The sequence below is a fragment of the Syngnathoides biaculeatus genome, chromosome 11, assembly GCF_019802595.1.
Source record: "Syngnathoides biaculeatus isolate LvHL_M chromosome 11, ASM1980259v1, whole genome shotgun sequence".
NCBI lineage: Eukaryota > Metazoa > Chordata > Actinopteri > Syngnathiformes > Syngnathidae > Syngnathoides > Syngnathoides biaculeatus.
Window position 1 is genome coordinate 1,086,931 of NC_084650.1, and position 20,908 is coordinate 1,107,838.

Genomic DNA, 20,908 nt, shown 5'->3' on the forward strand with positions numbered 1-20,908 from the left:
GAACATTAAAGTCTAAAATGGACATTGAAGGACCGGATCTTGACATTGACAGTCCCAGTGCAAAAATCAAGGGACTGAAATTCAAGATACCAAAGATCTCTGGACCTAACATATCGATGCCTGATGTGGATTTTGATCTGAAAGGCCCGAATTTTAAAGGTGACATTGATGTGTCAGTACCAAATATCGAGGGTAATGTTAAAGCTCCGGAAATAGATATTAAAGGTCCAAAAATTGACATAGAAAGACCCAATACTGGATTTGAAATGCCCAAAATAAAAATGCCAGGATTTGGCTTTAAAGGCCCAAAACTGGAGGGTCCTGATGTTGACATTAACCTTCCCAAGGCTGATATTGACGTCAAAGTCCCTGATGTCGACCTGAAAGGCCCAGAAGTTGATATAAATCTCCCAAAACCTGATGTGGATATTAAAGGTCTAAACATGGACATTGAAGGACCAGATCTTGACATTGACAGTCCCAGTGGAAAAATCAAGGGACCGAAATTCAAGATGCCAAAGATCTCAGGGCCAAAGATCTCCATGCCTGATTTTGATTTTCACCTGAAAGGCCCAAATCTCAAAGGTGATGTTGATGTGTCAGTTCCAAATATAGAGGCTGATATTAAAGCGCCGGAAATGGATATCAAAGGCCCAAAAGTTGACATCAAGGGGCCAAAGAAAGGTTTTGAAATGCCCAAAATCAAAATGCCAGGATTTGGCTTTAAAGGTCCAAAACTGGAGGGTCCTGATGTTGACATGAACCTTCCCAAAGCTGATATTAACGTCAAAGTCCCTGAAGTTGATCTGAAAGGCCCAGAAATTGATATAAATTTCCCAAAACCTGACGTGGATATGAAATGTCCTAAAATGGACATTGAAGGACCGGATCTTGACATTGACAGTCCCAGTGGAAAAATCAAGGGACCGAAATTCAAGATGCCAAAGATCTCAGGACCGAACATATCGATGCCTGATGTGGATTTTGATCTTAAAGGCCCGAATTTCAAAGGTGACATTGATGTGTCAGTCCCAAATATCGAGGGTGATGTTAAAGCACCGGAAATGGATATTAAAGGTCCAAAAATTGACATAAAAGGACCCAATACTGGATTTGGAATGCCCAAAATCAAAATGCCAGGATTTGGCTTTAAAGGTCCAAAACTGGAGTGTCCCGATGTTGACATTAACCTTCCCAAGGCTGATATTGACGTCAAAGTCCCTGATGTCGACCTGAAAGGCCCAGAAGTTGATATAAATCTCCCAAAACCTGATGTGGATATTAAAGGTATCAACATGGACATTGAAGGACCAGATCTTGACATTGACAGTCCCAGTGGAAAAATCAAGGGACCGAAATTCAAGATGCCAAAGATCTCAGGGCCAAAGATCTCCATGCCTGATCTGGATTTTCACCTTAAAGGCCCAAATCTCAAAGGTGATGTTGATGTGTCAGTTCCAAAAATAGAGGCTGATATTAAAGTGCCGGAAATGGATATCAAAGGCCCAAAAGTTGACATCAAGGGGCCAAAGAAAGGTTTTGAAATGCCCAAAATCAAAATGCCAGGATTTGGCTTTAAAGGTCCAAAACTGGAGGGTCCTGATGTTGACATGAACCTTCCCAAAGCTGATATTAACGTCAAAGTCCCTGAAGTTGATCTGAAAGGCCCAGAAATTGATATAAATTTCCCAAAACCTGACGTGGATATGAAATGTCCTAAAATGGACATTGAAGGACCGGATCTTGACATTGACAGTCCCAGTGGAAAAATCAAGGGACCGAAATTCAAAATGCCAAAGATCTCAGGACCGAACATATCGATGCCTGATGTAGATTTTAACCTGAAAGGCCCGAATTTCAAAGGTGACATTGATGTGTCAGTCCCAAATATTGAGGGTGATGTTAAAGTGCCGGAAATGGACATTAAAGGTCCAAAAATTGACATAAAAGGACCCAATACTGGATTTGAAATGCCCAAAATCAAAATGCCAGGATTTGGCTTTAAAGGTCCAAAACTGGAGGGTGCTGATGTTGACATTAACCTTCCCAAGGCTGATATTGACGTCAAAGTCCCTGATGTCGACCTGAAAGGACCAGAAGTTGATATAAATCTCCCAAAACCTGATGTGGATATTAAAGGTCTAAACATGGACATTGAAGGACCAGATCTTGACATTGACAGTCCCAGTGGAAAAATCAAGGGACCGAAATTCAAGATGCCAAAGATCTCAGGTCCAAAGATCTCCATGCCTGATCTGGATTTTCACCTGAAAGGCCCAAATCTCAAAGGTGATGTGGATTTGTCAGTTCCAAATATAGAGGCTGATATTAAAGCGCCGGAAATGGATATCAAAGGCCCAAAAGTTGACATCAAGGGGCCAAAGAAAGGTTTTGAAATGCCCAAAATCAAAATGCCAGGATTTGGCTTGAAAGGTCCAAAACTGGAGGGTCCTGATGTTGACATGAACCTTCCCAAAGCTGATATTAACGTCAAAGTCCCTGAAGTTGATCTGAAAGGCCCAGAAATTGATATAAATTTCCCAAAACCTGACGTGGATATGAAATGTCCTAAAATGGACATTGAAGGACCGGATCTTGACATTGACAGTCCCAGTGGAAAAATCAAGGGACCGAAATTCAAGATGCCAAATATTTCAGGGCCAAAGATCTCCATGCCTGATGTAGATTTTAACCTGAAAGGCCCGAATTTCAAAGGTGACATTGATGTGTCAGTCCCAAATATCGAGGGTGATGTTAAAGTGCCGGAAATGGACATTAAAGGTCCAAAAATTGACATAAAAGGACCCAATACTGGATTTGAAATGCCCAAAATCAAAATGCCAGGATTTGGCTTTAAAGGTCCAAAACTGGAGGGTCCTGATGTTGACATTAACCTTCCCAAGGCTGATATTGATGTCAAAGTTCCTGAAGTTGATGTAAATATCTCAAAACCTGATGTGAACATTAAAGGTCTAAACATGGACATTGAAGGACCAGATCTTGACATTGATAGTCCCAGTGCAAAAATCAAGGGACTGAAATTCAAGATACCAAAGATCTCTGGACCGAACATATCGATGCCTGATGTGGATTTTGATCTTAAAGGCCCGAATTTCAAAGGTGACATTGATGTGTCAGTCCCAAATATCGAGGGTTATGTTAAAGCACCGGAAATGGACATTAAAGGTCCAAAAATTGACATAAAAGGACCCAATACTGGATTTGAAATGCCCAAAATCAAAATGCCAGGATTTGGCTTTAAAGGTCCAAAACTGGAGGGTCCTGATGTTGACATTAACCTTCCCAAGGCTGATATTGATGTCAAAGTTCCTGAAGTTGATGTAAATATCTCAAAACCTGATGTGAACATTAAAGGTCTAAACATGGACATTGAAGGACCAGATCTTGACATTGACAGTCCCAGTGCAAAAATCAAGGGACTGAAATTCAAGATACCAAAGATCTCTGGACCGAACATATCGATGCCTGATGTGGATTTTGATCTTAAAGGCCCGAATTTCAAAGGTGAAATTGATGTGTCAGTCCCAAATATCGAGGGTGATGTTAAAGCACCGGAAATTGATATTATAGGTCCAAAAATTGACATAAAAGGACCCAATACTGGATTTGAAATGCCCAAAATCAAAATGCCAGGATTTGGCTTTAAAGGTCCAAAACTGGAGTGTCCCGATGTTGACATTAACCTTCCCAAGGCTGATATTGACGTCAAAGTCCCTGATGTCGACCTGAAAGGCCCAGAAGTTGATATAAATCTAACAAAACCTGATGTGGATATTAAAGGTCTAAACATGAACATTGAAGGACCAGATCTTGACATTGACAGTCCCAGTGGAAAAATCAAGGGACCGAAATTCAAGATGCCAAAGATCTCAGGGCCAAAGATCTCTATGCCTGATCTGGATTTTCACCTGAAAGGCCCAAATCTCAAAGGTGATGTTGATGTGTCAGTTCCAAATATCGAGGCTGATATTAAAGCGCCGGAAATGGATATCAAAGGCCCAAAAGCTGACATCAAGGGGCCAAAGAAAGGTTTTGAAATGCCCAAAATTAAAATGCCAGGATTTGGCTTTAAAGGTCCAAAATTGGAGGGTCCTGATGTTGACATTAACCTTCCCAAAGCTGATATTGACGTCAGAGTCCCTGAGATTGACCTGAAAGGCCCAGAAATTGATATAAATCTCCCAAATCCTGATGTGGATATTAAATGTCCCAAAATGGACATTGCAGGACCGGATCTTGACATTGACAGTCCCAGTGGAAAAATCAAGGGACCGAAATTCAAGATGCCAAAGATCTCAGGACCGAACATATCGATGCCTGATGTAGATTTTAACATTAAAGGCCCGAATTTTAAAGGTGACATTGATGTGTCAGTCCCAAATATCGAGGGTGATGTTAAAGCACCGGAAATTGATATTAAATGTCCAAAAATTGACATAAAAGGACCCAATACTGGATTTGAAATGCCCAAAATCAAAATGCCAGGATTTGGCTTCAAAGGCTCAAAACTGGAGGGTGCTGATGTTGACATTAACCTTCCCAAAGCTGATATTAACGTCAAAGTCCCTGAAGTTGTGATCTGAAAGGCCCAGAAATTGATATAAATTCCCAAAACCTGACGTGGATATGAAATGTCCTAAAATGGACATTGAAGGACCGGATCTTGACATTGACAGTCCCAGTGGAAAAATCAAGGGACCAAAATTCAAAATGCCAAAGATCTCAGGACCGAACATATCGATGCCTGATGTAGATTTTAACCTGAAAGGCCCGAATTTCAAAGGTGACATTGATGTGTCAGTCCCAAATATTGAGGGTGATGTTAAAGTGCCGGAAATGGACATTAAAGGTCCAAAAATTGACATAAAAGGACCCAATACTGGATTTGAAATGCCCAAAATCAAAATGCCAGGATTTGGCTTTAAAGGTCCAAAACTGGAGGGTGCTGATGTTGACATTAACCTTCCCAAGGCTGATATTGACGTCAAAGTCCCTGATGTCGACCTGAAAGGCCCAGAAGTTGATATAAATCTCCCAAAACCTGATGTGGATATTAAAGGTCTAAACATGGACATTGAAGGACCAGATCTTGACATTGACAGTCCCAGTGGAAAAATCAAGGGACCGAAATTCAAGATGCCAAAGATCTCAGGTCCAAAGATCTCCATGCCTGATCTGGATTTTCACCTGAAAGGCCCAAATCTCAAAGGAGATGTTGATGTGTCAGTTCCAAATATCGAGGCTGAAATTAAAGCGCCGGAAATGGATATCAAAGGCCCAAAAGTTGACATCAAGGGACCAAAGAAAGGTTTTGAAATGCCCAAAATCAAAATGCCAGGATTTGGCTATAAAGGTCCAAAACTGGAGGGTGCTGATGTTGACATCAACCTTCCCAAGGCTGATATTGACGTCAAAGTCCCTGAAGTTGACTTGAAAGGCCCAGAAGTTGATATAAATCTCCCAAAACCTGATCTGGATATTAAAGGTCTAAACATGGACATTGCAGGACCAGATCTTGACATTGAGAGTCCCAGTGGAAAAATCAAGGGACCAAAATTGAAGATGCCAAAGATCTCAGGGCCAAAGATCTCCATGCCTGATGTGGATTTTCACCTGAAAGGCCCAAATCTCAAAGGTGATGTTGATGTGTCAGTTCCAAATATCGAGGCTGATGTTAAAGCACCGGAAATGGACATCAAAGGCCCAAAAGTTGACATCAAGGGATCAAAGAAAGGTTTTGAAATGCCCAAGATCAAAATGCCAGGTTTTGGCTTTAAAGGTCCAAAACTGGAGGGTTCTGATGTTGACATTAACCTTCCCAAGGCTGAAATTGGCGTCAGAGTCCCTGCAGTTGACCTGAAAGGCCCAGAAGTTGATATAAATCTCCCAAAACCTGATGTGGATATTAAAGGTCTAAAAATGGAAATTGCAGGTCCAGCTCTTGACATTGACAGTCCCAGTGGAAAAATCAAGGGACCAAAATTGAAGATGCCAAAGATCTCAGGGCCAAAGATCTCCATGCCTGATGTGGATTTTCACCTGAAAGGCCCAAATCTCAAAGGTGATGTTGATGTGTCAGTTCCAAATATCGAGGCTGATATTAAAGCACCAGAAATGGACATCAAAGGCCCAAAAGTTGACATCAAGGGACCAAAGAAAGGGTTTGAAATGCCCAAAATCAAAATGCCAGGATTTGGCTTTAAAGGTCCAAAACTGGAGGGTCCTGATGTTGACATCAACCTTCCCAAGGCTGATATTGACGTCAAAGTCCCTGAAGTTGACCTGAAAGGCCCAGAAGTTGATATAAATTTCCCAAAACCTGATGTGGATATTAAAGGTCTCAACATGGACATTGAAGGACCAGATCTCGACATTGACAGTCCCAGTGGAAAAATCAAGGGACCAAAATTGAAGATGCCAAAGATCTCAGGGCCAAAGATCTCCATGCCTGATGTGGATTTTCACCTGAAAGGCCCAAATCTCAAAGGTGAGGTTGATGTGTCAGTACCAAATATCGAGGGTGATATTAAAGCACCGGAAATGGACATTAAAGGTCCCAAAATTGACATAAAAGGCCCCAAAGCTGGATTTGAAATGCCCAAAATGAAAATGCCAGGATTTGGCTTTAAAGGTCCAAAATTGGAGGGTCCTGATGTTGACATCAACCTTCCCAAGGCTGATATTGACGTCAAAGTCCCTGAAGTTGACCTGAAAGGCCCAGAAGTTGATATAAATCTCCCAAAACCTGATGTGGATATTAAAGGTCTCAACATGGACATTGAAGGACCAGATCTCGACATTGACAGTCCCAGTGGAAAAATCAAGGGACCAAAATTGAAGATGCCAAAGATCTCAGGGCCAAAGATCTCCATGCCTGATGTGGATTTTCACCTGAAAGGCCCAAATTTCAAAGGTGATGTTGATGTGTCAGTACCAAATATCGAGGGTGATATTAAAGCACCAGAAATGGACATTAAAGGTCCCAAAATGGACATAAAAGGCCCCAAAGCTCGATTTGAAATGCCCAAAATGAAAATGCCAGGATTTGGCTTTAAAGGTCCAAAATTGGAGGGTCCTGATGTTGACATTAACCTTCCAAAGGCTGATATTGACGTGAAAGTCCCTGATGTTGATCTGAAAGGCCCAGATGTTGATAAAAATCTCCCAAAACCTGATGTGAATATTAAAGGTCTAAACATTGACATTGAAGGACCAGATCTTGACATTGACAGTCCCAGTGGAAAAATAAAGGGACCAAAATTTAAGATGCCAAAGATCTCAGGACCTAACGTATCGTTGCCAGATGTAGATTTTAACCTGACAGGCCCGAATTTCAAAGGTGACATTGATGTGTCAGTCCCAAATATCGAGGGTGATGTTAAAGCACCGGAAATTGACATTAAAGGTCCCAAAATTGACACAAAAGGCCCCAAAGCTGGATTTGAAATGCCCAAAATGAAAATGCCAGGATTTGGCTTTAAAGGACCAAAACTGGAGGGTGCTGATATTGACGTCAAAGTCCCTGAAGTTGATCTGAAAGGCCTAGAAGTTGATATAAATCTCCCAAAACCTGATGTTGATATTAAATGTCCTAAAATGGACATTGAAGGACCAGATCTTGACATTGACAGTCCCAGTGGAAAAATCAAGGGACCAAAGTTCAAGATGCCAAAGATCTCAGGGCCAAAGATCTCTATGCCTGATCTGGATTTTCACCTGAAAGGCCCAAATCTCAAAGGTGATGTTGATGTGTCAGTTCCAAGTATAGAGGCTGATATTAAAGCGCCGGAAATGGATATCAAAGGCCCAAAAGTTGATATCAAGGGACCGAAGAAAGGGTTTGACATGCCCAAAATCAAAATCCCAGGATTTGGTTTTAAAGGTCCAAAACTGGAGGGTCCTGATGTTGACATTAACCTTCCCCAGCCCAATGTTGATGTCAAAGTCCCTGAGGTTGACCTGAAAGGCCCAGAGGTTGATATAAATATCCCAAAACCTGATGTGGATATTAAAGGTCTAAACATGGACATCGAAGGACCAGATCATGACATTGACAGTCCTAGTGGAAAAATAAAGGGCCCGAAATTCAAGATGCCAAAGATCTCTGGACCAAGGATATCCATGCCGGATGTGGATTTTAACGTGAAAGGCTCAAATTTCAAAGGTGACATTGATGTGTCGGTACCAAATATCGAGGGTGATATTAAAGCACCGGAAATTGACATAAAAGGGCCCAAAGCTGGGTTTGAAATACCCAAAATGAAAATGCCAGGATTTGGCTTTAAAGGTCCAAAACTGGAGGGTCCTGATGTTGACATTAACCTTCCCAAGGCTGATATTGACGTCAAATTCCCTGAAGTTGACCTGAAAGGCCCAGAAATTGATATAAATTTCCCAAAAGCTGACGTGGATATGAAATGTTCTAAAATGGACATTGAAGGACCGGATCTTGACATTGACAGTCCCAGTGGAAAAATCAAGGGACCGAAATTCAAGATGCCAAAGATCTCAGGACCCAACATATTGATGCCTGATGTGGATTTTGATTTTAAAGGCCCGAATTTCAAAGGTGACATTGATGTGTCAGTCCCAAATATTGTCGGTGATGTTAAAGCACCGGAAATGGATATTAAAGGTCCAAAAATTGACATAGAAGGACCCAATACTGGATTTGAAATGCCCAACATTAAAATGCCAGGATTTGGCTTTAAAGGCCCAAAACTGGAGGGTGCTGATGTTGACATTAACCTTCCCAAGGCTGATATTGACGTCAAAGTCCCTGATGTCGACCTGAAAGGCCCAGAAGTTGATATAAATATCCCAAAACCTGATGTGGATATTAAAGGTCTAAACATGGACATTGAAGGACCAGATCTTGACATTGACAGTCCCAGTGGAAAAATCAAGGGACCAAAATTCAAGATTCCAAAGATATCAGGACCAAGCATCTCCATGCCTGATGTAGATTTCCACCTCAAAGGTCAGAATCTCAAAGGCGACGTTGATGTGTCAGTGCCAAACATTAAGGGTGAAATCAAAACACCAGAAATGGATATCAAAGGCCCAAAACTTGACATCAAGGGACCCAAAGCTGGATTTGAAATGCCCAAAATGAAAATACCAGGATTTGGCCTGAAAGGTCCCAAACTTGAGGGTCCAGGTGTCGACATCAATCTTCCCAGTGGCCAGGGGGCAAGGGTCGGCGTCAACATCGGTAATGTTGACATTCATGGGCCCAAGGTGGATGTCAATCTCCCTGAAGCTGAATTGGACATAAAAGGGTCCAACTTAGGCTTTGAAGGACCAGATATTGACATTGACAGTCCCAGTCGGAAGATCAAGGGTCCAAAATTCAAGATGCCAAAAATCTCAGGACAAAATATTTCACTACCAGATGTTGATTTCCATCTTAAAGGCTCCAAACTAAAGGGGGATCTGGATCTGACAACACCAAATGCTGAAGGAGCTATAAAAACACCAGGAATTGATATTAATAGTCCAGACATTGACATCAAGGGACCTAGCATTGGGTTTGAATTGCCAAAATTCAAAATGCCAGACTTTGGCTTCAAAGGTCCAAATGTAGAGGGTCCTGACATTGACATCAATCTCCCCAAAGCAAATATTGATGTCAATATCCCTGAATTTGATGTCAGTCTCCCAAAAACTGATGTCGATGTCAAGGGTCCAAATTTTGAAGTTGAAGTACCAGATGTTGACAGTGACAGTCCAAGTTGGAAGATCAAGGGCCCTAAACTGAAGATGCCAAAAATCTCAGGACCAAATATTAATATGCCAAATCTGGATTTCACTCTGAAAGGCCCTAAACTCAAAGGTGATGTTGATGTGTCAGTTCCAAATATTGAAGGGGACATTAAAACACCAGAATTGGACATCAAAGGCCCAAATATTGACATTGAGGGCCCTAAAACTGGATTGGAATTGCCAAAATCAAAATGCCAGGATTTGGCTTTAAAGGTCCAAAACTGGAGGGTGCTGATGTTGACATTAACCTTCCCAAGGCTGATATTGACGTCAAAGTCCCTGATGTCGACCTGAAAGGCCCAGAAGTTGATATAAATATCCCAAAACCTGATGTGGATATTAAAGGTCTAAACATGGACATTGAAGGACCAGATCTTGACATTGACAGTCCCAGTGGAAAAATCAAGGGACCAAAATTCAAGATTCCAAAGATATCAGGACCAAGCATCTCCATGCCTGATGTAGATTTCCACCTCAAAGGTCAGAATCTCAAAGGCGACGTTGATGTGTCAGTGCCAAACATTAAGGGTGAAATCAAAACACCAGAAATGGATATCAAAGGCCCAAAACTTGACATCAAGGGACCCAAAGCTGGATTTGAAATGCCCAAAATGAAAATACCAGGATTTGGCCTGAAAGGTCCCAAACTTGAGGGTCCAGGTGTCGACATCAATCTTCCCAGTGGCCAGGGGGCAAGGGTCGGCGTCAACATCGGTAATGTTGACATTCATGGGCCCAAGGTGGATGTCAATCTCCCTGAAGCTGAATTGGACATAAAAGGGTCCAACTTAGGCTTTGAAGGACCAGATATTGACATTGACAGTCCCAGTCGGAAGATCAAGGGTCCAAAATTCAAGATGCCAAAAATCTCAGGACAAAATATTTCACTACCAGATGTTGATTTCCATCTTAAAGGCTCCAAACTAAAGGGGGATCTGGATCTGACAACACCAAATGCTGAAGGAGCTATAAAAACACCAGGAATTGATATTAATAGTCCAGACATTGACATCAAGGGACCTAGCATTGGGTTTGAATTGCCAAAATTCAAAATGCCAGACTTTGGCTTCAAAGGTCCAAATGTAGAGGGTCCTGACATTGACATCAATCTCCCCAAAGCAAATATTGATGTCAATATCCCTGAATTTGATGTCAGTCTCCCAAAAACTGATGTCGATGTCAAGGGTCCAAATTTTGAAGTTGAAGTACCAGATGTTGACAGTGACAGTCCAAGTTGGAAGATCAAGGGCCCTAAACTGAAGATGCCAAAAATCTCAGGACCAAATATTAATATGCCAAATCTGGATTTCACTCTGAAAGGCCCTAAACTCAAAGGTGATGTTGACGTGTCAGTTCCAAATATTGAAGGGGACATTAAAACACCAGAATTGGACATCAAAGGCCCAAATATTGACATTGAGGGCCCTAAAATCAAAATGCCAGTATTTGACATGAAAGGTCAAAAACTAGAGGGTTCTGACATTGACATCAATCTACCCAAGGCCAATGTTGATGTCAAGGTCCCTGAAATTGATGTCAGTCTCCCCAAAACGGATGTAGACATCAAGGATCCAGATTTTGACATTGAATTACCAGATGTTGACATTGACAGTCCAGGTTGGAAGATCAAGGGGCCTAAATTGAAGATGCCAAAAGTGTCAGGACCAAACATCACCATGCCAACCCTGGATTTAAATTTGAAAGGCCCTAATCTTAAAAGTGATGTAGATATATCCGTACCAAAAATCAAGGGAGATGTAAAACCACCAGAACTTGAAATTAAAGATTGCAAAGTTGACATTCAAGGGCCTCAGGGCGTATTTGAATTACCAAAATTTAAAATTCCAGAATTTGGACTTAAAGGTCCTACTGTAGAGGGACCTGAATTTGACACAAGCCTCCCTAAAATTAAGGGTAATATTGAAGGAAATATTCAATTGCCAAAAGCTGAACTTGGTGTGGAAGATGTAACTGTTGATGTGCCAGGAATCAGCACAAAGAAAACTAAATTCAAAATGCCCAAGTTTGGTTTCCGGGGTCCAAAGATAAAGACCCCAGAAATTGATGTGAAACAGGCTCAAGGAGAAATTAACATCAAAGGGAAGACTGGTAGTATTGAACGACTGGATGTTGACATGGATGTAACGGGCCCCAAAATAAAAGGATCAAAATTTAAGATGCCAAAATTTGGTTTCAAAATTCCCAAGGTGGAACTTCCAGGAGCTGATCTCAATGTATCTCAAGGCAGTGGAGAAATGCAATTTCCTAACGTTGACATTAAAGGCCCAGAAGTAAAAAGTGCGGATCCCAATTTAAAAGTAAAAGAAACAAACCTCAAAATGCTATCTCTTACAGGAAAAAAAAATTCCCTCCCTGATGTTGATTTTATTATTGAAAGTCCTAAAGTCAAAGTTGACACAGACGTTTCATTTCCAAAAGCTGACATTGATGTAAAGGTAACAAGTGTAGATGTAAAAGGTCCAGAATTCCAGGGGCCAAATCTTGACATCAACCTTCCAAAGGGGGGTATTGATGTCAAAGTCCCTGAGATGGATGTTGAAGGGTCAAATGTTGATATGAGTCTCCCCAAAGCTAATGTGGCGATTAGGGGACCCAAAGTAGATATTGGAGTACCAGAGGTTGACATTGACCATCCCAGTGGAAAGATCAGGGGACCAAAATTCAAGACACCAAAACTCTCTGGACCAAATATAACTATGCCAAATCTTGATTTGCATCCAAAAGGCCTTAAACTCAAAGGCAATGTAGATGTGGGACTACCCAATGTTGAAGGTGACATAAAAGTACCACAAATGGAAATCAAAAGTTCCGAAGTTGACATTAAGGGGGGGTCCAAGAGTGGATTTGAATTACCAAAAATGAAAATGCCAGACTTTACCTTCAAAGGTCCAAAACTGGAGGGTCCAGATGTTGACATAAACATGCCCAAAGCCAACATTGATGTTCCTGAGGTTGAATTTACAGACCCAAAATTTGATGTCAATGTACCTTCAGCTGATCTGGACATTAAGGCCCCTGACTTGGACTTTGAAAAGCCAGATGTTGACATTGACAGTCCCAGTGGTAAGATCAAGGGACCAAAATTCAAAATGCCAAAAATATCAGACCCAAAGGTCTCCATGCCTGATGTTGATTTGCACATGGCGGGTGCTAAACTTAAAGGTGATGTTGATGTGTCACTATCAAATATTGAGGGAGACAGCAAAGCACCAGTAATTGATATCAAAGGCCCTAAACTTGACACCAAGGGACCCAAGACTGAATTTGAAATGCCAAAAATCAAAGTACCAGACTTTGGATTTAAAGGTCCCAAACTAGAAGGTCCCGATGTTGACATCAACCTTCCTAAGGGCAATGTTGAAGTCAGAATCCCTGAGGTTGACCTCCAAGGGCCAGAATTTGATCTTAATCTCCCCAAAGATGATTTGGACATTACGGGTCCAAAATTGGAATTTGAAGCACCATATGTTAACATTGACAGTCCCACTGGGAAGATCAAGGGACCAAAATTAAAAATACCAAAAGTCTCTGCACCGACTGTCACCAAACCCGATTTCAATCTGAAAGGTTCCAGTGTCAAAGGAGATGTAGGGTTGTCAGTACCTAATATTGAGGGAAAGATCAAAAGCCCAGAAATGGATTTAAAAGGCTCAAATGTTGACATGAAGGGTTATACAGGTGGATTTGAAATTCCTAAATTGAAAATGCCACAGTTTGGCTTCCAAGGTCCTAAACTGGAGGGCCCAGACATTCATGTCAACATTCCCAAAGGTAATTTTGATGCCAAGGCCTCTGAGGTTGGCGTTCATGCTCCAGAAGTTGATGTTAGTCTCCCAAAAGCTAATGTAAAAGGGTCAAAATTCAACATTGAAGGACCACATTTTGATATTAAGAGTCCCAGTGGTAAGATCGAGGTACCGAAAATAAAAATGCTACAAATCACGGGACCAAACATCTCCACACCAAATGCTGATTTAAATTTGAAAAATCCTGACCTCAAAGGTGGGATATATAGGTCTGCACCAAATTCTGATGGGGAAATCACAGGACCAGAATTGGATATCAGAGGTCCAAACATTAAGGCTCCAACAGGTGCATTTGAAAGTTCAAATATGAAAGGAGATTTGTCATATCCTGACATGGATGTCAGCATAAAGGGAAAGAAGGGAAAATTTAAACTCCCTAAGGTGGCAGGAAAGGGAAAGAAACCGGATTTCGAAACAGAAACACAGACAATTGATGTGACGGCAGGAACATCTAATATTGACGTCCAAAGAACAAAAGTGAAAAAACCTATTTTTGGTAAACTCCATTTTCCTGACGTAGAACTTGATATCAAATCCCCAAAAGTCAAAGGCGAGGTATCTTTATCTGAGGAGTTGAAATCCCCCACCGTCGAGTTACAGAGTTCTGTTACCAGCGGTCCAAATATTAGTTACGAAGGCTCAGACGTGAGATTAAAGACTCCCCAGATGAAAATGCCAAACATTGAAATTTCTCCTGCAGGTGGCACATTTAGAGGCCTTCAATATCCCGAAGGTACAGTAACATTTCCCAAGCTCAAGGTACCAAAGTTTGGTTTTAGTCTGCCCCACTTTGAGGGCCAGGAGGGTAATAGTAAGGTTGAAACCAATATTTCAGCTAGTGGAAAACTTGACTGTTCACAGGATATTGCAGTTTCAAGTCCAGAAATAAGGCAAAGTGAAGGAAAAATGAAGGTGAAGATACCAAATTTCTTTGGCAAATCAAAAGCAAAGGGCAGGAGTGCAGGGGACCTTCGGGTAACAGATATAGAACTGAGTACAAATGATAAATGCGACGTCTCAAAAGGTTTCCGTGTACATAGTGGAGAGGGAAAACTACAATTTGAAGGTGATGCTGGACTCAGTGTTTCACCTAAAAGCAAGTCAGCATCACTGGATCTTTCCAAGAAGTCAAGACATCGATCTTCCTCTCTGAGCGATGAGGGTGGACTTGCAGTTGCTTCCCCTTTAGGAGAACTTGAAGCAGAGGGTAGTGATATTTCATTAGACCTCAAAGGACCAAAGGTCAAAGGAAAAAAAGGCAAGTTGAAGTTTGGGACCTTCGGAGGTTTTGGTTCCAAGTCAAAGGGCTCGTATGAAGTGTCGTATGGTGAAGGCAGTAAAGCAGGAGTTGAAGGCAGTGCAGGTGTGTCGTTAGCCACCCCCAAATCCAGATTGTCCTCATCGTCCAGCAGTGATAGTGGGTCAAGGGCTGCTTTAAAGTTCCCCAAAATTGAACTGTCTGTATCCCCTAAAAATGATTAAATTGTTGATGGCTTAAACTGAAGCCCCTACAGTAAAAACCTAAGCGCCATATCCAGATATGGTTGATACCAGACATACAGTATATACTGTTATCAAATCCCATCATCCTCATCATTTTCAAACCTCGCAGTGATCAACAGAAAGGTGAGGGATACTTTAAGGCCCCATAAAACTGTAAATAAAATATATTGTAATAAATATTGTTTGTCTGTACATAGTCAAGATTTATTGAGAATATACCATCTCGCCAAATTTTCCACTAACAATGTATTACCGACAATATTTTGTCCTGCTTTATTCAATTAAATGTTGTTCATGAATCGGTGTGGTTTAATTTCATGCAGGGTCTGTTTCGCTGAACAGTCAAAGTAGTTATTTTGAAGGAACATGTAGTTTATACACAAATATAAAGAGTTTCCAGTTTTAGTCAGAAGCTTTGATTTTCGTTTTTTTTTGTATAATCCATCATTTGCATCTTAAAACTGGGTCTGTGTAACATACTCTTTAAGTTTGGTCATGTTTTATAGATCATAATTGCACAGACAAGTCATTATCTTTAGATACATCTTTTCCAAATGCACCTTGTCATCCTTGAATGACTGTCCACAATTGCGCTACATTTTTTATTTTTTTTGTACAATTCACCTGGTCTTCTTTTCCACCCTTCATACAGCATTAAATGTCATATAAAATAAATGCCATTGTTAGTGTCATTAGATATATTTCATCCAGAGAGATATTTGATGCGATATGTGCACACAGAGTATGAATCATTTGTTTTTTCTCTTGTGTGCATTCTGTCTGAAAAACTAATTAAAATGTATAGAATGTATCATATTTCATGAGGAGTATCTGTCTCTTTGTTTTTATTTTGTTTATTATGGCACTGTAAGATATTGCTCAGGCTCAAGTCACACTTTATGTTCCGATTTGGAATATGCTAATAAATCCACATTGAATACACCCCCGCCCTCCCCCAAAAGGTATAAAATTAGTAAGCGTTCCAAATATTTTTATAAAATAATTAATTGTTCACTCTACTTGCAGGCTGAACTACTGCACATTACAGTGTAAGAGGTTACGCACAACGTACCCAAGCTAAATTAATATTAGAGCTGCAAAGTAATAAATTATATTTGATCATTATACAGTACAATACAAAGTACTGTATATTACTAGTAATAAGGTATGACTTCCTCTTATTTTTACTCAGTTGACACCCGAGGCCAGACACAAAGATCAGTTTAAATAATTTGTTCCAAATTCCCCCGAAATATTCTGGTTCCATCCATCCATTTTCTTAGCTGCTTATCCTCACAGGGGTCGCGGGAGTGCTGGAGCCTATCCCAGCTGTCAACGGGCAGGAGGCAGGGTACACCCTGAACTGGTTGCCAGCCATTCGCAGGGCACATGGAGACAGACAACATCCGCACTCAGAATCACAGCTAGGGGCAATTTAGAGTGTCCAATTAATGTTGTTGTTTTGGGATGTGGGAGGAAACCAGAGTGCCCAGAGAAAACCCACGCAGGCATGGGGAGAACATGCAAACTCCACACAGGCGTGGCCAGGATCGAACCCTCAACCTCAGAACTGTGAGACACTTTGCAGCTGATCCACTATTCCGCTTTCTACTTTATTATGGGAATTAATTTTAACTGGTTAGTGATTAATTTTAAGTTGCTTTTACCATGAATGAAATTTGTTTCATTGTCTTTATTTTGAAAATGTCAGCAACAACAAAAAAATACTACTAAAAAAATACAACAACAAAAAACAAAGCAGACAAACAAAAAACGAAAATAGACAAAACCCGATAGGTAGAATCAAGTAAAACAGGTTTACAGCATACACACTTTGACATGCTCTAAAGAGGAAGTACAATGTCAGAATTATTGGAATTAATCTTTTCTTGATGTCTGTTGCTTTTCTTGAAGCAAAATGTTTTGTTTTTTTTCAAATCAGTAAAAACAAGCAATCAGGTTTTACTTTGAAAATTTATTTTTTCAAATAATGAACAGGTGAAGCATTTGACCCGGAACCAATCAAATAAAAGCTAAAATCATCTTGGGGCTTTGAGAACTATAATTTTGAAATATACCACCCAGTTCTAAAAATGAGGTACCACTGTCCTGATCTAATCTACAATCAGGGACTCGTGGAATAACTCATGACATCCAACACAAATACTGCATAATAATGGTCATTATGTGGCATTAAAGTGAGATGTATATTAATGTCACCATAACATGCAGTTGTCTCAAAGTTCTTGGCTGCTGGAAGGAAAATATCATTCAATCTTGCAGCGTAATGCAGCTGTTTTACACCAATTCATACTATAACTGCAATCCATCCATCTATCTATCTGTCCATCCATCCATCCATTTATATGTACCACTTATCCTCACTAGGGTCGCAGCCATGGTGAAGCCTAACCCAGCTGACTCTGGACGAGAGGGGGCGTACACCTTGAACTGGTTGCCAGCCAATCAGAAAGCACTTATAGGATCAACAAACAACCATTCATACTTCCATATTCAGCTAGGGGCAATTTAGAGTCTTCAATCAATCTACTGTGCATGTTTTAGGATGTGGGATAAAACCAGAATGCCCGGAGGAAACCCAGGCAGGCACAGGGAGAACATACGAACTCCAGACAGACGGTGCCGAGAATTGATCCCCAGTCCTCAGAACTGTGAGGCAGATGTGCTAAGCGGTCATCCTTCGTGTCGCATTAATAGGCAAATTGTAAAAGAATAATCATCCGACAGAAAATATCAAAAGCATTATTATCTTTGCCAAAGGAAGATTGTCCCATGCTGTCTCGTTTTAAATCTACTAAATGATGTAGGTAACTGGTTCGTGTCAAAAAGTGTATGCGTAAAACAGATATTCCGTGAAATTTTATGACCAAATTCTTAATGCAGCTATATAATGTTTTGAAATAGTGAACCATGTACACAAATGTCCTGTGAAAGAAGCATTTGACCTCAAACACAAGACAATCCTCGCATGTTCTAGATGACTTGAAGGCAATTGTTGATTCAGTGCAGAGGAAGGAAGGAACTGCTTCCTTTGAAACAGGAAAGTGCCCCCCCCTTTCCTTTTTGGAGAAGCAAACATTTGTGTGGTGTAAGAGACAGAAGACAAAGTGTCCTGTGCAGTTGTGATGGTTTTGCATCTAAAAGTTTGTTCCACACTTTGAATCCAATTCCAGGTAAGATAATCAATTTATATATATATATATATATATATATATATATATATATATATATATATATATATATATATATATCTATCTTTATTTTTACAGTACTTTAGGCTTGCTATAACATATTGACCATTTTAGTCATGACTGGTCGGCCAAGCATTGTTACTTTGTGTTGTAATGTAAATGTACCTCTTCAATGATTAAAAAGTTGATTTTAATCCCTGTACAATGTTCACTGTTCATTCTATGGCCAATATCTATTTCTCTACATCCTATCCCGGGGAGAAAGATATTGGCTAGTAATGGCTTTTAACATCTGACATCATATGTGTCTTGTGGAGTGCAGCCAGATGGTGTCCTTGACTCCTGCATGCATTGAAGAGATGACCCCATGTGATGACTATATATGAGGTTATTTCTCATTGAAATAGACGTGCGTTCTCATAATATAACACCACAAAATTGTTTATTTGTTCCAAATATTGAGTAGCGCCGTAATACTGTATGAGGGATCCATTTAATTGCCAATTCGACATTGTATTAAAAGTATGGGAGAGTTTTGTTCCATATGCAGTCTTGTCCATCCGTTGTCTCTGTCTCATTGAAATCAGTTTATTGGTTGTCACCTGAAACTTTGTGCGCAGGAATGTAGATAGAAGAGGTGAGTATCAATGCCCTCCAAAATGCAAAAAGCAAGAGTCCTGTCTGTCTCGTATTTATTTGTGTAACTGCTTGGTGTATTATTTCACAATAAAACAATACCCTTGTTGTTAGCAGACCCTATTGCTTCTTGGTGCAGAAACTGTTTTCAAGAATACAGTCAGATACGCTCTTTCTTATCATCTCAAACTTACCAGAGGTCTGTGCTCTACTGAGTGCTATTCTTATTACCTACTGCAAAACAACTGATAAAATGCATGCTCGTTCTGACTGAAATTGGCAAAGCTACTGACCACAAAGTGACAGGTTTTCATGCAAGGGCTATAAAAGCTAGTCAAGATGGCCAAAGTAATTAATTTGTGCAGTAAAACCCACATCCTTTAATGTCTGCGATGAAATTCCTTTCGGAAGATTCCTATAACCGTGATTGTTTTCATGCCATTAATTGGATTTAATGAGCATTGCACACAGTTCAAAATTTTAACGCACCCCCCCCCCTGAAAAAAAGACTTAAAACCTTAAATGGCCTTACTGTATCTTATTCCTAAACTGTCAATGGTGAGGTGAAATTGCGAGGTGAGCTCGATTCGCAGGAAACAACAACAAAAACATGTTTTTGGAAAAAGGAAAGAAAAGGTCCGCAGGGATTTGGTTGTACGTACACATACAGTACTCATGGCATGCATTTCACCTCTTTCAATTATCAGGACTGAGTTGGGAACCAATAGTGTATGCGGACCCCTTTGGGCTCCAAAATAACACAACATGACAGTACATAATATATTTTTTTTATGAGCAGACACGGTTCTCATTAATAATGTATTCTCTTGGCCTTTGACCTTGCATGAAAAAAAATGCAGTTTTACCACAGGCACAAACAATTGGAATAGCAACAATGAGGAACATTTTGTCTTCATTAATTTGAATAGTTCAATTCCAGGAATATTTTGGAAAGCAAATTTTGTAATTCATATAGTTTCTGTACTTTATTTCCCCCAGTGTGCTATATTGTATGTAGACAAAAAAACTGACACCATGACAATTACGTCCTTCCTTTGCATAAACATTGTAACATATTTAATTATTACAGTATATCATACTCCTATACTTCTCAAAATTTGCAAGTTATCTATAGATTGTTAGGGTATGCTATGGTGTCTTAACCAGCCACATATTGCTTGTTTTTATCTTCCTGATTCTGATGCTGTTCATCTGCAATTTTTGAGAGGGAGCGCTGCTCCTTTAATGCGTACATCCTTGTAATCAGCAAATAGATGCAATCTGTAGACTGTGACAGGATCATGTTTTATAGATAAGATCAACCACCATAATATTACCTTGGCATGCGGGGCTTAGTCTGATACCAATGGACACGGGAGTTGGTTGAAAATAACCTTTTGGTTGACAGTGCCCACACACTTCCCATCATGCGGTGAGAGGCGGCGGAGGCGGATGAGAGCTTTTGCGGTGCTAAATCCAAGCAGTTTGAGTGCAAGTTTGGCCTTTCATCTCGGCAACTGGAGCCTGCGTTCATGACAAAAAGATATAGCGTTCTCACTTCCATGATTAGGCATGATTAGGTTAATCAAAGCTGCACACCAACTATACTTCACAGTCAAATACAGAAAATAAAGAAGATACAAATAGATGCACTGCCAATCAGACAGCATTCTTGCTACCTTGGTTCTTCATTCAGAAAAAGTTCAAGTATGTAGTTTAATATCACAAATACATACTTGAGGCCATTAAAGATGTTTTTGATCTTCTAAGTGCCAGAGACACAATATTGTTCCAGTGCAAATTTGTAAACAACATTAAAAATGGCATTTACATTTCCTGTCAGTGTAAGATTGCTGTGTTTTCCTGTTCGCACAATGCCTTTATCTTAAAGAATAAAACCAAAATACCCTCACAAACTCATTTTCATGGATATCTTGTTCCTCC

General features: G+C 40.3%; 2 protein-coding genes and 1 long non-coding RNA gene across 4 annotated transcripts in view; 2 read left to right on the forward strand and 1 right to left on the reverse strand.

Moving 5' to 3' along the window:
- ahnak (AHNAK nucleoprotein) overlaps window positions 1-15,932 on the forward strand; it is a 36,320-nt gene extending 20,388 nt beyond the window's left edge. The window contains 3 exon segments of the mRNA XM_061835409.1: window positions 12-4,571; window positions 4,642-9,970; window positions 9,973-15,932. Of these exon segments, the coding sequence (XP_061691393.1) occupies window positions 12-4,571; window positions 4,642-9,970; window positions 9,973-15,095 (15,012 nt within the window). The 3' untranslated portion in view covers window positions 15,096-15,932.
- The window catches only part of LOC133508885 (uncharacterized), a 40,217-nt gene that overhangs the window by 17,377 nt on the left and 1,932 nt on the right, over window positions 1-20,908 (reverse strand). For both annotated transcript variants that reach the window (XR_009797172.1, XR_009797173.1), the window contains one exon: window positions 20,302-20,488. This is a non-coding gene — a long non-coding RNA (uncharacterized LOC133508885). The remainder of the gene's footprint in view (window positions 1-20,301; window positions 20,489-20,908) is intronic.
- Window positions 16,071-20,908, forward strand: part of klhl4 (kelch-like family member 4) — a 48,890-nt gene continuing 44,052 nt past the window's right edge. The window contains exon 1 of the mRNA XM_061835407.1: window positions 16,071-18,310. The gene's annotated coding sequence lies outside the window, so the exon portion shown is untranslated. The remainder of the gene's footprint in view (window positions 18,311-20,908) is intronic.